Below are 16,847 nucleotides of genomic sequence, written 5' to 3' on the forward strand. Positions count from 1 at the left end.
GTCTGAACTATATACGTCCCTAACACCGAATGACATTGTCATTCAAATCAAATTACCGAAAAACTGAAAAAGTGCAGCACAGATAAAGGATAAGACAAACCAACAATAGTTACAAGTGGGTATTGAAAACACTGTAAAGTCTGTACTATCAAACTTTTAGATTGGTGGTGTTCTGGATAAATTATTCATGCTTGGGGTTGGATCTTCATTGACCTCTCTTGTTTATGAAACTAATGAATCTATTATTGGCAAAGTGACAGCAAATGGCAAGATTCATCCAGAAAAAACATCACATTGACACTATTAATAGAGTCCCAGTTGGTAATCCCAATCCTATATTATCTATATAATGATAAGAGTAATCTCCACCGCCATTATGATATAATATTGAGCCATTCTTACTTCTGCCTTTGTCTTCTTCCTCATTCTCTTCTTTTTTCCAACCTCTCTCTCTCAAGAAAAGTAAAAGTAAGAAATGCCTGCAATAATAATAGACGGGCCAGGATCTGGCGGGTCAGTTGAGTTTGAGGCCAAGTTTACCTTCTATGTCTTCATATGCGGAATCATGTCAGCCTTTGGAGGTCTCATGTTTGGTTATGATATCGGAATTTCAGGTACCAACAAGTTTTTTTTTTGACATAAGTTCTTGTTTTTCAATCGCCAACGGCTTGGATAATCATGAAAAGACAGGATTGAGATCCTTCCATTTCTTGGTTTTGTAGGTGGGGTGACATCCATGGATGATTTCTTGATCAATTTTTTCCCAAAGGTCTATACCAGGAAGCATGAAGCAAAGGAGAACAACTACTGCAAATATGATAATCAATACCTTCAACTCTTCACGTCCTCCCTGTACGTGGCCGCCTTGGTCTCTACGTTCTTTGCTTCCTACATCTGCAGGAAGTATGGAAGGAGGCCCACCATGAGAGCAGCTTCATTCTTCTTCTTGGTTGGGGTTGTTCTCGATGCAGCTGCCATGAATCTCCCCGTGCTCATCATTGGAAGGATTTTTCTTGGAATTGGAGTTGGCTTTGCTAACAATGTACGTTGTTCATGCCCCCATTACTTTCCTTCGTGCCCATGTTTGTTCTTCTTATTATTGGTTATAATGGTTTTCTGCAAGTTGCCAACTAGTTGTCACCATTGTCACTTGAATTTTAGATTGGTCCATTAAGAGAGAGAGAGAGAGAGAGAGAGAGAGGATTTAATCACACGTATTTAGTTTCTTCTTGCACGAGCATAATCTTAGGCTGTTTGTGTTTGACTCATTAAGGATAAACCCCTGATCAAGCTCAGCTAGTGAGATCATCATGAGTTGACCTGAGCCTGAGCTCATTATGAGCTGATCAAGAGTTGGTTCGTTTCATAAATAAAAAGTTTGTTTTCTCAAGTCTTTTCTAAAAATTGATAATACATGTATAAAACATACAAAAGTTGTGTATGTATACATGTACGTATGTGTATAACATATAAATTATATAATATACAAAATGAGCCTACACGAGATGAGCCGAACTTCGCCTGCACATAGTAGAGTTGGATACCTGGATACCTAAAGAAGCTATCTTATAGCACAGCTCGCCGAGTCCAGTTCCTGAGCTGAGCTGACCTAAAAAGTGAGTTGCTAATCTTGTTTTCTAGCTCCATCACCTACTAATCTGGAAAAGACAACATAAGATTGTCTTTCCTATCCACTATGGAATACCTACATTTAGGTTTTCTTTTTAACCTTCTGTTTCCTTCTATGTTTTCTTCTGTTGATCATCTTCTCATACGGTTCGTTTGTTGTTTATATTTTTCTAACCTTTTTCCTTTTCTAAATTTTCACCACAAAATTTGTTGACTCTGTCAATTTTTATTACTCTGCCGTCTCTGTATTTGAGACAATTCTTTCTACCGTTGATCTGAATATATATATATATATATATATATATATATATATATATTACTTTACCTTGAAAAAAAAAAAAAAACTTAAACCATGTCTGCCTTGGAAAAACAAAAACAGGCCGTGCCACTCTTTCTATCAGAGATTGCGCCAACCAGGATTCGTGGGGCCCTCAACATCCTCTTCCAGCTCATGATCACCATCGGTATCCTCATCGCCAACCTTGTCAACTACCGCACCACCACCATCCACCCTTGGGGCTGGCGCCTCTCTCTCGGTGGCGCCGGCATCCCCGCCATCCTCCTCGGTTTGGGCTCCCTCTTCATCGCCGAGACCCCCACCAGCCTCATCCAAAGGGGCCACTTTGATGAGGGCAAAGCCACTCTCGCCAAGATCAGGGGCACCGTCAACGTCGACGCCGAGTTCGCAGAGATCTGCCGCGCCTGCGAGGCCGCCAACCTCGTCAAGCATCCCTTCAGGAAGCTGGCCAACAGAAACAACAGGCCTCCTCTCGTGATAGCGATTCTGCTGCAGGTCTTCCAACAGTTCACCGGGATCAATGCCATCATGTTCTACGCGCCTGTCCTCTTCCAGACCATCGGCTTCAAGAATGATGCATCCTTGCTGTCGTCTGTCATTATTGGAACCATCAACGTTCTCTGCACGATGGTCTCAGTTATCTCGGTTGACAAGGTTGGCAGGAGGGGTTTGCTCCTAGAATCCATTGTTCAGATGCTAATCTCCCAGGTATGTAAACATGTGCTGCAATAATAACAATTAAAAACTTCACAAATGTGCACAACATACAAAAAAAACTTTTAAAGTACACATGAACAATGCCTATTTTTGGACAATATACAAAAAACTTGACAGCTAAAAAAGTAACGTTCTTATGTTGGAGAAACATGATATCAAATAAACCTTTTTCAAACACATCTACACGGTCAGATTGAGCCCACATATAGTTTGTACCTGTGATTTTCAGCTCATTACCTTCATTAGTGCCAAATACTTACCCTTCACAGACTTCTTTTTTCTTGTTTCATACTAATTTTTTTTCTAAAGCCCCTTTAGATGCACTTCATTATTAAATACCTGTGGGTTTGCTTGTTCTATAATGGAGGAGGGAGGACCAGGTGAAATGAGTTTGCAGCCGCACCTAATCACCCACCATCTTTGGGATACAGCATGTCAGCTGTGGGGCCCAACAACAAATGGTGGTTCATCAGGTGCAGCCGCACACTTAAAGTGTGCAATGTGACATTGCACCTGATCTCAATTCATGACCTTGGAGCTACATAGGATGATGTCATGTTTTGCTTTTCTTTTTTTTTAAAGATTTTCTAGATAAAAGAGTTCTCACACAACCAATCCAATAAATGAAGATCTACCATCGATCAAAATTGTGTATGTCCTTGGAAAGAATAAAAAAAAAACTCTCTATGCCAATTTTCTCATGCCAAAGACTCTCAATTTTTGTTCTTGAACCATACATGTTTCTGCCTTGCAGGGTGCAATAGGGACCATCCTTTGGATCAATCTCAAGTCTACAAACTCCCTAGACCACAATGTAGCAATTGCTGTGGTCTTTCTAGTATGCCTCTTTGTGTCCTGCTTTGCTTGGTCATGGGGCCCACTAGGTTGGCTCATACCCAGCGAGACCTTCCCACTGGAAACAAGAGCAGCAGGTTACTCCTTTGCAGTGAGCTCCAACATGCTCTTCACATTCATTATAGCTCAGGCCTTCCTTTCCATGATGTGCCACATGCGTGCTGGGAAATTCTTCTTCTTCGCTGCTTGGATCATCGTCATGGGCCTCTTTGTGTTGTTCTTTTTGCCGGAGACTAAAGGCATCCCTATCGATGAGATGACTGAAAAGGTATGGAAACAACATTGGTATTGGAAGAGATACATGGATGATGAGGATGCCAACTCTAAAGTGCACGTAAAAGCTACTCACCTTTGATGAGAGGAATACATAAAAAGATACTTGCATGGAAGGCACCGCGAACAAGCTTTTCTGTTGCATCCCTACTCACCAGAGATACCGTTGCTGTAACAAAACAGAAAGATAAAGCTGATCAACACGATGATAGTTTAACAGTGGTGGGTGGTGGAGGGGGGCGGGGGGTGATGTTGATCAAGAGCAAGAACGGTGGTGTTGGGAGGAGACTATGGGAGTGACAATTGTTGATGATACAAGATGATGATGTAATTGTAATGTATATGATGATGATAAAAGGATGGGCGATTTACAACTTGACACCTAAGTTTTCTACACCATTTAAAATGTCCTACATTTTGAATTGTTTTTTTAATACGCCTATGTTTTGAATTGCTACTAAATGCATTAAAGCTTTATTATAATTAACGCGGGCAGGTTATATGTTCCCCCCAAAAACACGCGTACAGTGCGTGTTTTAGAGTCCCCACTGAGCATTGTGTGGCGCTCAGTGGGGTGTACAGCAGAGCTGTACACCACCGTACATCCTGCAGGCTGATGTACGGTGGTGTACAATGCCCCCCGTACAGCCCACTAAGCGCCACGCGACGCTCAGTGTGGGAACCCCGGAACACGCACCGTAGCTACAGTGCGTGTTTCGGGGGTGCACACGCAACACCCTCTCCCAAAAAAGCATCAAGTACAGTTTTGGCATTAAATTTATAACGAAATCTTTTACATTATATTCTTTTGACATGGAACTCTCGTGGAGAACAACATCGTTTAATGGGTCTGCCCGCTGTTGTGGTAAACCCTGGGCAACACCCAAGCTCTTATGGAGCCCACCAGTTAAAGGCACCTGCATGCCCGGTGGGAGTCGAACCAAGGATGATGGGGTCATCACCTTCACCCTAAGCCCGGTGTCGCACGAGCGACCCAAGTGGGTGTTATTACAAACTCTCAAATATGACAATATGATTGCAAAGATTTTATTAGCCACTTTTTTTTGTTCTCATTCAAACTTTTTTTTTGGATTGACAAGTTAGGTTTAGGCTGCTTCCAACAACATTACAAATTGCATATTATAATTACATTTCAAATCTTATTTCATAAAGGAAACCAGTATGAAGGTTTATCCTTTCAAGCCTTATCAATGCCCAAAACCCCTAATTTAGTTTGTTGCCTTGGAACAGAGTTACATTCTTTAAGGATCCATTTGCAACAAAATTTATCTAGCTTAAAGAAAAGTTTCACTGAATTAAAATTAACCATATCCGACCAATATGAACAACATCATGTCTCATGGACTCCGCAACAACCTTTTGCTAAACGGAATCTATCAACTATTGACACCACTGAACCCCTGGTTGAAAACTGGCTCATTCAAATGGATTCAATTCAAAATCGGAATTGGCTGATTCCATGAATCATTTTGAAAATCGATGCAAGGCCAATCGTGGTATAGAAAACAATGATTTGGATAGAGGGCTATGCAGGAATGCTTGAAGTTATGACATTACAAAAACACCCTTGCATTTGTTTTGGGATCTTCAAAGAATTGCTATAGTTTCAGGATGGATTCACATGGTCTTGGGCTCTAAATACTGGAATCAAAACCACAACCACCTCAACACCGTGTTTTAGAATTCAGAAATGTTTTGATTGTGTGGCTTTTGTTTTTTTTTTCTTCTTCCTGGACCTAATAAAGATCATTTAATGCAAATTTGTAAATGAGAATAAAAAATGCGAAGGTAAGGACATTCACATCAGACATTTGTGAAGGCCGGCCATACATTTACGGACATACATACTAACTTTATAAGTTTTTAGTTAAAGAAAGATTGTGCGTGGTGGTAATCCTAATTCAGAAAATCCTGGTCTCGCAACTTTTTTGCCTATATATTTATTTAAATATGCGTAATCTAACCAAAAAATGTGTTCAATGCAATCTATTTGCTAGGAATTGACTTTTAGAATTTTTTTTTTTGAATAACCTTGATGGTAATTACTTTTGGCACCATTCCATATTTTGACCGAAACTACAAAAATACGTCCAACATGGCCAATTCTTTAATCAAAATATGCCAAACATGACTGCTTAATTTTTTTCTAACAGTTACCATCTTATCGCCAAACAAATTAGATGCCTTGGTCATGTAATTATTGCCTGAAAAAATCAAACACAAGGTAATTTTTGCCCCAAAAAATCAGGCACCATGTCAGTTGTCACCAGGAGAAATCAGGAACCAAGTTGTCTAAAAAATCAAATGCCTAAAATTTTAAGTGATAAAGGAAAAAAATATCAAGTAAACAGTAAATTAGTTATGTTCATTATATTTTTTAACTTTTTGTTAGCAATGGTATTTCAAATAAAAATGAAGATCATCAACATCATTTCCCATTTTTTTAATGAAAATTAAGATTTTATGAGTTTTAACATTATTAAACTTTTAAACCATTGATTTTTTATGCCTTATAAAAAACTTGTTCACATGTCACAATCAGATAATTCAAAACCCTATTTCTACTAAACAGACCAACAAGGTCACCTTTATAAGATGAATTAAAAAAAAAAGTACCAAAAGGTTGAAAATTAATGTTGTCTACACCTTTCTACCATTAGGAGCAAATATCACATTTTTTAAGAATTTTTTTTAGTGGCTGATCATGTGTGCGATTCAATGGTGGGGATTCGTCTCACAAGGCATTCAACATTACTGTCATCTCTCTCTTTATCAATCCAATAAATGAAGATCTACCATTGATCAAAATTGTGTATGTCCTTGGAAAGAACAAAAAAAAAACTCTCTATGCCAAATTTCACATGCCAAAAACAATTTTTGGCTTTGAACCATACATGTTTCTACGTTTCAGAGTGCAATAGGGACCATCCTTTGGATCAATATCAAGTCCACAAACTCCCTAGACCACAATGTAGCAATTGTTGTGGTCTTTCTAGTATGCCTCTTTGTGTTCTGCTTTGCTTGGTCTTGAGGCCCACTAGGTTGGCTCATACCCAACGAGTCCTTTCCCCCGAAAACAAGAGCAGCAGGTTACACCTTTGCAGTGAGCTCCAACATGCTCTTCACATTCATTATAGCCCTGGCCTTCCTTTCCATGATATGACAGATGCGTGCTGGGATATTCTACTTCTTTGCTGCTTGGATCATCGTCGTGGGTCTCTTTGTGCTATTGTTTTAGCCGGAGACTAAAAGGTTTCGTATCGATGAGATGACTGAAAAGGTATGGAAACAACAATGGTATTGGAAGAGATACATGGTTGATGCGGATGTCAACTCTAAAGTGCACATAAAAGCTACTCACCTATGATGAGAGGAACACATAACAAGATACTTCGAAGGCACCGTGAACAAGTTTTTTGGTTGCATCTCTACTATTAGTATTTTAGTACTTGAGATATTGTTGGTGGAATTAAAAAGAAAGATATGATAGTGCCACAATGGTGGTGATTTTGGTGGTGAGGAGAGAGTGTTGTGTCTTCACCCCCGAACACAAATTCGTGTGTTCGGGTGTGTATGGGGGAATATCTTCGGACCCACGATAATTCATATGCCAATGTTACCCATGATGATTTTATAATAAAATAACATATAAAAAAGATAAATTACATATGAAAAAGATAGATATGCGTTTGACAAAAATGTCTTCTCGTAATATAGATATGCATTTGATGGAAATGTCCTCCCATAAATAGCTTTGCACATTCCCGCGAGTCCAGGTTCTCGCCTTGGTTTTTAGCTTGTGTTACAACACATTGCCGCCTTCTCGTTCCTGCCTTGTGTTACAAAACATTCCCGGTTTCATTCCTACCTCATGGAGATAATTATAACTTGATCGACTGGTTCGATCATTGGTGGGCATCATAGGGGGATTTGTCGGCCATCTCTTTTTACAGTCTTCTCTTCTTCATTTTTGTTTGACAGTATGAAAAAAAGCAATGAACCACAAACATTCCAACAAGTGCCATTAAGGCATCGTGAGTAAATTTTCATGTCATCATGCTGTTATTGAAGAACGTATGTCATCGTGAGTGCCATTAAGACGTTGTATTGTTATTGGAGGTGGATGTTGGCTTTTCGACGGTTGGAAAATTGAAGATATTTGTAAGATGTTGGGACCTGTTGATAAGAATGCTTGGTTACAGATGCAAGAGAGGGCCTCTATCCCATCCGGCATCGTCCATTCACTCAGTATATGCAATATAACATAAATCGTGGTTGTAGTTACATGTTATCGATTTGTAAGATATTGTTTTGTTTTTTAATATCGATTTGTGAGCTATTATGCTGAATTGTCATATTGACTTGTAATATATTATACAATATGTATATCGATTTGCAAGATATTTTGTGTTTTCTAGTATTGATTTATAATATAATTGTAGCATGATTTTAAAACGTCTGCATGTGGAATTCACATTATTGCGCACTTGCGGTGGCGATTTGTGTATTCAAATCGCTGCTCATTTAGCGATTTCTTTTGAAATCACTTTACAACGTCGTAGATACAATTAAATTGCTATCACGCGAATCACTATCATCAATACACATATACGCTAAATCGTTTCTTTTATTGGCATGGTAAATAACTCTATGCATAGTATAAAAAAATAACAAATCGTTGTTGCTTTTATACTATGATTCATTTAATCGTTTCTTTGACTTGCTTAACTAATCAATATTCGTTGTTATATGCACTTTGAATAAATCATAGTAACCACGTGCACTGGATAATAACAATTGATGTCTTGTTTATGACAGTGGTGAGCTTTTCATTTAGTTGTAGTAAAGATGATGCATCTCAATCATTGGAAAGTTATGGAGAAGTCAACATTTGTACTAATGATGCACCTATAGAAGTGAACCATAATCATCTATAATCATTTGCACCATACCGAAGCAAGCACATATATTTTGCATCATAGACAAGGAGTGATGCTGATGACCATCTATTTGATCTATTCCTACCGCCTGACCCTCCATCGTTTGCAAACCATCTTTCGCAGTTGAAAAAATATCTCCCTAATCTTCGATATACTTCATGACAAATATGTTACAGTCGTGCGGGTCCATCAACTCTGCCTGTAGAAACATATCGATGATGATGAGATCCCATACATTCTGCAGCTTCATCAGCTCTGCTTCGAAGCTTTCTGCACTAGCAAGCTAGATTTCATGCGCACCTGAAATGCATTCAAAGCACATCACTATTTGGACGTGGGGGTGATGTTGATGATGATGTTTGTTTTCTTTGATGATGATCGTCATGTATTGTATCTAAGCCAAACCATTTGTCAGGATGTATTGTAACTAAATACCCATATTTTTTATAAATGAATATGGTTGTAAATCACGTCGATTTGTATTTATAAAGTTATCGCGATAACGATATGTCTTTATTTGTCTTTGTGAACAATATCGATATGTAATATCGCGATTTACTTATATCGATTTGCAACTGTTACTAAAATTTTGTTTTAGTATAAAACTTAAATCAGTATTAAGTTGTAAAAGGATTTATATTTATGAAGTTACCTCGATTTGTACTTTACTAAGTCTAAACATCATGTCAATTTATTTATTGTTTTTCTTTTCTGCCTTTTATGAATCAATTATTGTGTAAATCGTGATAGAACTTATCGTTCATATAGACAAAGCTCGTAAAAGAAAATCGCGATAGGACAAATTATTCTTGCTTTATGTCCGTGGCTGTATAAATCATGATAGAACTCTTCTTCTATAAAAACTAAATCGCGATTTGTTATAGAAAGAATTATATAATTATAGAATGTTACGTTACAACAAAGAATTATAACTGATTCCAAGCCAATCGATATCAAGCAAATAGCAATAGGACATGGCCTTCATACGTACAAATCGCGATAGGAAGACAAAGCTCTTGAAAGCAAATCATAATTTACAAAGTACACAACGTCAGTTTTTATTTATGAAGGCCGAACATTACAACAATTTATTCAATGGCACTTGGTCTAGTGAAACTCATATATCTTAAAAAATCAAATTCTTTCTATTTTATTTAGAAAATCCGATTTTATGGCATGTTTCGGGTCAAGATTCAACACTTCTAGATCAGATCCCTTAGATTGGGATCCATTTGAAGTTCAAATTTTTGGTCACTCGAATCATACCATGAGGAGCAACTATCACATTTTTTGAGTTTTTTTTCCGTGGTTGATCCTGTGTGTGTTCATGGGCTGGGGATTCGTCTGACAAGGCATTCAACTTTGCTCTCATCTCTCTCTCTCTCTATATATATATATATATATATATAAATGACTTTTTTTCAGCCTTTAATATAGAAAGTACTGTGGGACGCCACAATGTGCAATGCTTTTTATATACTTTTTTATGCGTAAACAAATTTGCCACTTAGTCTAAGGAGGACGGAGCACCTCCTTGTGGTTCAAGGGCCAGATGTCAAACCCTGTCTTTCAAAAGAATTTTGGGAGACTTGGCGATCCCAGGATAAAATCACTATCATTTGATCCAAAACCGCAAGATGGCAGTCTGTCGTGAGTGGAATGTTTCATCGAAAGAAATCCTTGAGTGGTACTAATCCAACATGTTTACCAGAACCGGCCGATGCGTACCATTTTGGCAAAAAATCGATAGGGTACTGACCTGAATCGGCTATTTTTGAATAAATGAAAATATATAAATTTATTTTTTAATATTATTGTAATACTATTTTAATGGTTTTAACACAAAATAATTTTTTTTTTCTGTTTTTTAACTGATTCAGAATGACTCACTCAAGAATCGGCCGATTCACCTGAATAGTTGGCCAAGCTATTCAGATTCGATACCCATACTAACATGATCGGATATGAATTTCCCTTGGTTCCCGAAGGCACACAGAGCACATCTGGTCGCATGTTGATTGGACAATCTTTACAGGTGGTACCAGAAAGCTACCTATCAGTCGACAAAATCACTTACTAAAGATACCAATGTATCAAATTTTATTCAATATCCAACCGAACTACTCTCTTTAGTTAGATTTGTAGTGCGAATTTTGCTACCGAATCTGACAGATATCTACATTTTGAGGGACATCCATATCCACTTATTACATGTAAACATTGGGATATATTATGAGCCTTCAAATATTAATCAGACTTTGACTCCGATTAGCCTATATTTGGTAATTAGTAGGATATCATAATCACCATATCCAGTCCAAGTCTGAACTATATACGTCCCTAACACCGAATGACATTGTCATTCAAATCAAATTACCGAAAAACTGAAAAAGTGCAGCACAGATAAAGGATAAGACAAACCAACAATAGTTACAAGTGGGTATTGAAAACACTGTAAAGTCTGTACTATCAAACTTTTAGATTGGTGGTGTTCTGGATAAATTATTGATGCTTGGGGTTGGATCTTCATTGACCTCTCTTGTTTATGAAACTAATGAATCTATTATTGGCAAAGTGACAGCAAATGGCAAGATTCATCCAGAAAAAACATCACATTGACACTATTAATAGAGTCCCAGTTGGTAATCCCAATCCTATATTATCTATATAATGATAAGAGTAATCTCCACCGCCATTATGATATAATATTGAGCCATTCTTACTTCTGCCTTTGTCTTCTTCCTCATTCTCTTCTTTTTTCCAACCTCTCTCTCTCAAGAAAAGTAAAAGTAAGAAATGCCTGCAATAATAATAGACGGGCCAGGATCTGGCGGGTCAGTTGAGTTTGAGGCCAAGTTTACCTTCTATGTCTTCATATGCGGAATCATGTCAGCCTTTGGAGGTCTCATGTTTGGTTATGATATCGGAATTTCAGGTACCAACAAGTTTTTTTTTTGACATAAGTTCTTGTTTTTCAATCGCCAACGGCTTGGATAATCATGAAAAGACAGGATTGAGATCCTTCCATTTCTTGGTTTTGTAGGTGGGGTGACATCCATGGATGATTTCTTGATCAATTTTTTCCCAAAGGTCTATACCAGGAAGCATGAAGCAAAGGAGAACAACTACTGCAAATATGATAATCAATACCTTCAACTCTTCACGTCCTCCCTGTACGTGGCCGCCTTGGTCTCTACGTTCTTTGCTTCCTACATCTGCAGGAAGTATGGAAGGAGGCCCACCATGAGAGCAGCTTCATTCTTCTTCTTGGTTGGGGTTGTTCTCGATGCAGCTGCCATGAATCTCCCCGTGCTCATCATTGGAAGGATTTTTCTTGGAATTGGAGTTGGCTTTGCTAACAATGTACGTTGTTCATGCCCCCATTACTTTCCTTCGTGCCCATGTTTGTTCTTCTTATTATTGGTTATAATGGTTTTCTGCAAGTTGCCAACTAGTTGTCACCATTGTCACTTGAATTTTAGATTGGTCCATTAAGAGAGAGAGAGAGAGAGAGAGAGAGAGGATTTAATCACACGTATTTAGTTTCTTCTTGCACGAGCATAATCTTAGGCTGTTTGTGTTTGACTCATTAAGGATAAACCCCTGATCAAGCTCAGCTAGTGAGATCATCATGAGTTGACCTGAGCCTGAGCTCATTATGAGCTGATCAAGAGTTGGTTCGTTTCATAAATAAAAAGTTTGTTTTCTCAAGTCTTTTCTAAAAATTGATAATACATGTATAAAACATACAAAAGTTGTGTATGTATACATGTACGTATGTGTATAACATATAAATTATATAATATACAAAATGAGCCTACACGAGATGAGCCGAACTTCGCCTGCACATAGTAGAGTTGGATACCTGGATACCTAAAGAAGCTATCTTATAGCACAGCTCGCCGAGTCCAGTTCCTGAGCTGAGCTGACCTAAAAAGTGAGTTGCTAATCTTGTTTTCTAGCTCCATCACCTACTAATCTGGAAAAGACAACATAAGATTGTCTTTCCTATCCACTATGGAATACCTACATTTAGGTTTTCTTTTTAACCTTCTGTTTCCTTCTATGTTTTCTTCTGTTGATCATCTTCTCATACGGTTCGTTTGTTGTTTATATTTTTCTAACCTTTTTCCTTTTCTAAATTTTCACCACAAAATTTGTTGACTCTGTCAATTTTTATTACTCTGCCGTCTCTGTATTTGAGACAATTCTTTCTACCGTTGATCTGAATATATATATATATATATATATATATATATATATATATATATTACTTTACCTTGAAAAAAAAAAAAAAACTTAAACCATGTCTGCCTTGGAAAAACAAAAACAGGCCGTGCCACTCTTTCTATCAGAGATTGCGCCAACCAGGATTCGTGGGGCCCTCAACATCCTCTTCCAGCTCATGATCACCATCGGTATCCTCATCGCCAACCTTGTCAACTACCGCACCACCACCATCCACCCTTGGGGCTGGCGCCTCTCTCTCGGTGGCGCCGGCATCCCCGCCATCCTCCTCGGTTTGGGCTCCCTCTTCATCGCCGAGACCCCCACCAGCCTCATCCAAAGGGGCCACTTTGATGAGGGCAAAGCCACTCTCGCCAAGATCAGGGGCACCGTCAACGTCGACGCCGAGTTCGCAGAGATCTGCCGCGCCTGCGAGGCCGCCAACCTCGTCAAGCATCCCTTCAGGAAGCTGGCCAACAGAAACAACAGGCCTCCTCTCGTGATAGCGATTCTGCTGCAGGTCTTCCAACAGTTCACCGGGATCAATGCCATCATGTTCTACGCGCCTGTCCTCTTCCAGACCATCGGCTTCAAGAATGATGCATCCTTGCTGTCGTCTGTCATTATTGGAACCATCAACGTTCTCTGCACGATGGTCTCAGTTATCTCGGTTGACAAGGTTGGCAGGAGGGGTTTGCTCCTAGAATCCATTGTTCAGATGCTAATCTCCCAGGTATGTAAACATGTGCTGCAATAATAACAATTAAAAACTTCACAAATGTGCACAACATACAAAAAAAACTTTTAAAGTACACATGAACAATGCCTATTTTTGGACAATATACAAAAAACTTGACAGCTAAAAAAGTAACGTTCTTATGTTGGAGAAACATGATATCAAATAAACCTTTTTCAAACACATCTACACGGTCAGATTGAGCCCACATATAGTTTGTACCTGTGATTTTCAGCTCATTACCTTCATTAGTGCCAAATACTTACCCTTCACAGACTTCTTTTTTCTTGTTTCATACTAATTTTTTTTCTAAAGCCCCTTTAGATGCACTTCATTATTAAATACCTGTGGGTTTGCTTGTTCTATAATGGAGGAGGGAGGACCAGGTGAAATGAGTTTGCAGCCGCACCTAATCACCCACCATCTTTGGGATACAGCATGTCAGCTGTGGGGCCCAACAACAAATGGTGGTTCATCAGGTGCAGCCGCACACTTAAAGTGTGCAATGTGACATTGCACCTGATCTCAATTCATGACCTTGGAGCTACATAGGATGATGTCATGTTTTGCTTTTCTTTTTTTTTAAAGATTTTCTAGATAAAAGAGTTCTCACACAACCAATCCAATAAATGAAGATCTACCATCGATCAAAATTGTGTATGTCCTTGGAAAGAATAAAAAAAAAACTCTCTATGCCAATTTTCTCATGCCAAAGACTCTCAATTTTTGTTCTTGAACCATACATGTTTCTGCCTTGCAGGGTGCAATAGGGACCATCCTTTGGATCAATCTCAAGTCTACAAACTCCCTAGACCACAATGTAGCAATTGCTGTGGTCTTTCTAGTATGCCTCTTTGTGTCCTGCTTTGCTTGGTCATGGGGCCCACTAGGTTGGCTCATACCCAGCGAGACCTTCCCACTGGAAACAAGAGCAGCAGGTTACTCCTTTGCAGTGAGCTCCAACATGCTCTTCACATTCATTATAGCTCAGGCCTTCCTTTCCATGATGTGCCACATGCGTGCTGGGAAATTCTTCTTCTTCGCTGCTTGGATCATCGTCATGGGCCTCTTTGTGTTGTTCTTTTTGCCGGAGACTAAAGGCATCCCTATCGATGAGATGACTGAAAAGGTATGGAAACAACATTGGTATTGGAAGAGATACATGGATGATGAGGATGCCAACTCTAAAGTGCACGTAAAAGCTACTCACCTTTGATGAGAGGAATACATAAAAAGATACTTGCATGGAAGGCACCGCGAACAAGCTTTTCTGTTGCATCCCTACTCACCAGAGATACCGTTGCTGTAACAAAACAGAAAGATAAAGCTGATCAACACGATGATAGTTTAACAGTGGTGGGTGGTGGAGGGGGGCGGGGGGTGATGTTGATCAAGAGCAAGAACGGTGGTGTTGGGAGGAGACTATGGGAGTGACAATTGTTGATGATACAAGATGATGATGTAATTGTAATGTATATGATGATGATAAAAGGATGGGCGATTTACAACTTGACACCTAAGTTTTCTACACCATTTAAAATGTCCTACATTTTGAATTGTTTTTTTAATACGCCTATGTTTTGAATTGCTACTAAATGCATTAAAGCTTTATTATAATTAACGCGGGCAGGTTATATGTTCCCCCCAAAAACACGCGTACAGTGCGTGTTTTAGAGTCCCCACTGAGCATTGTGTGGCGCTCAGTGGGGTGTACAGCAGAGCTGTACACCACCGTACATCCTGCAGGCTGATGTACGGTGGTGTACAATGCCCCCCGTACAGCCCACTAAGCGCCACGCGACGCTCAGTGTGGGAACCCCGGAACACGCACCGTAGCTACAGTGCGTGTTTCGGGGGTGCACACGCAACACCCTCTCCCAAAAAAGCATCAAGTACAGTTTTGGCATTAAATTTATAACGAAATCTTTTACATTATATTCTTTTGACATGGAACTCTCGTGGAGAACAACATCGTTTAATGGGTCTGCCCGCTGTTGTGGTAAACCCTGGGCAACACCCAAGCTCTTATGGAGCCCACCAGTTAAAGGCACCTGCATGCCCGGTGGGAGTCGAACCAAGGATGATGGGGTCATCACCTTCACCCTAAGCCCGGTGTCGCACGAGCGACCCAAGTGGGTGTTATTACAAACTCTCAAATATGACAATATGATTGCAAAGATTTTATTAGCCACTTTTTTTTGTTCTCATTCAAACTTTTTTTTTGGATTGACAAGTTAGGTTTAGGCTGCTTCCAACAACATTACAAATTGCATATTATAATTACATTTCAAATCTTATTTCATAAAGGAAACCAGTATGAAGGTTTATCCTTTCAAGCCTTATCAATGCCCAAAACCCCTAATTTAGTTTGTTGCCTTGGAACAGAGTTACATTCTTTAAGGATCCATTTGCAACAAAATTTATCTAGCTTAAAGAAAAGTTTCACTGAATTAAAATTAACCATATCCGACCAATATGAACAACATCATGTCTCATGGACTCCGCAACAACCTTTTGCTAAACGGAATCTATCAACTATTGACACCACTGAACCCCTGGTTGAAAACTGGCTCATTCAAATGGATTCAATTCAAAATCGGAATTGGCTGATTCCATGAATCATTTTGAAAATCGATGCAAGGCCAATCGTGGTATAGAAAACAATGATTTGGATAGAGGGCTATGCAGGAATGCTTGAAGTTATGACATTACAAAAACACCCTTGCATTTGTTTTGGGATCTTCAAAGAATTGCTATAGTTTCAGGATGGATTCACATGGTCTTGGGCTCTAAATACTGGAATCAAAACCACAACCACCTCAACACCGTGTTTTAGAATTCAGAAATGTTTTGATTGTGTGGCTTTTGTTTTTTTTTTCTTCTTCCTGGACCTAATAAAGATCATTTAATGCAAATTTGTAAATGAGAATAAAAAATGCGAAGGTAAGGACATTCACATCAGACATTTGTGAAGGCCGGCCATACATTTACGGACATACATACTAACTTTATAAGTTTTTAGTTAAAGAAAGATTGTGCGTGGTGGTAATCCTAATTCAGAAAATCCTGGTCTCGCAACTTTTTTGCCTATATATTTATTTAAATATGCGTAATCTAACCAAAAAATGTGTTCAATGCAATCTATTTGCTA

At 38.9% G+C, this 16,847-nt stretch overlaps 2 protein-coding genes across 2 annotated transcripts; both read left to right on the forward strand.

The window, feature by feature from the left end:
- Positions 1-475: 475 nt before the first annotated feature.
- LOC149823380 (sugar transport protein MST4-like) lies at positions 476-3,854 on the forward strand. Its single transcript, XM_090019943.1, has 4 exons — positions 476-614; positions 723-1,042; positions 2,009-2,635; positions 3,399-3,854. The coding sequence occupies exons 1-4, from the start codon at positions 476-478 to the stop codon at positions 3,852-3,854; spliced, it is 1,542 nt and encodes a 513-aa protein (XP_089876069.1).
- A 7,675-nt stretch (positions 3,855-11,529) lies between these two features.
- Positions 11,530-14,912, forward strand: LOC149823381 (sugar transport protein MST4-like). The gene is made up of 4 exons (XM_090019944.1): positions 11,530-11,668; positions 11,777-12,096; positions 13,067-13,693; positions 14,457-14,912. The coding sequence occupies exons 1-4, from the start codon at positions 11,530-11,532 to the stop codon at positions 14,910-14,912; spliced, it is 1,542 nt and encodes a 513-aa protein (XP_089876070.1).
- Positions 14,913-16,847: the final 1,935 nt, after the last annotated feature.

The sequence above is a fragment of the Nuphar pumila genome, chromosome 10, assembly GCF_984573655.1.
Source record: "Nuphar pumila chromosome 10, dmNupPumi1.hap1.1, whole genome shotgun sequence".
Lineage (NCBI taxonomy): Eukaryota > Viridiplantae > Streptophyta > Magnoliopsida > Nymphaeales > Nymphaeaceae > Nuphar > Nuphar pumila.

Bases quoted from the DNA above. Each gene is read 5' to 3' on its own strand.
- LOC149823380 (XM_090019943.1), top strand. From the start codon at position 476: ATGCCTGCAATAATAATAGACGGGCCAGGATCTGGCGGGTCAGTTGAG. The intron at 1,043-2,008 runs GTACGTTGTTCA...AAACAAAAACAG, and splicing joins GAGTTGGCTTTGCTAACAAT to GCCGTGCCACTCTTTCTATC. The intron at 2,636-3,398 runs GTATGTAAACAT...TCTGCCTTGCAG, and splicing joins TTCAGATGCTAATCTCCCAG to GGTGCAATAGGGACCATCCT.
- LOC149823381 (XM_090019944.1), top strand. From the start codon at position 11,530: ATGCCTGCAATAATAATAGACGGGCCAGGATCTGGCGGGTCAGTTGAG. The intron at 11,669-11,776 runs GTACCAACAAGT...TTGGTTTTGTAG, and splicing joins TTATGATATCGGAATTTCAG to GTGGGGTGACATCCATGGAT. The intron at 13,694-14,456 runs GTATGTAAACAT...TCTGCCTTGCAG, and splicing joins TTCAGATGCTAATCTCCCAG to GGTGCAATAGGGACCATCCT.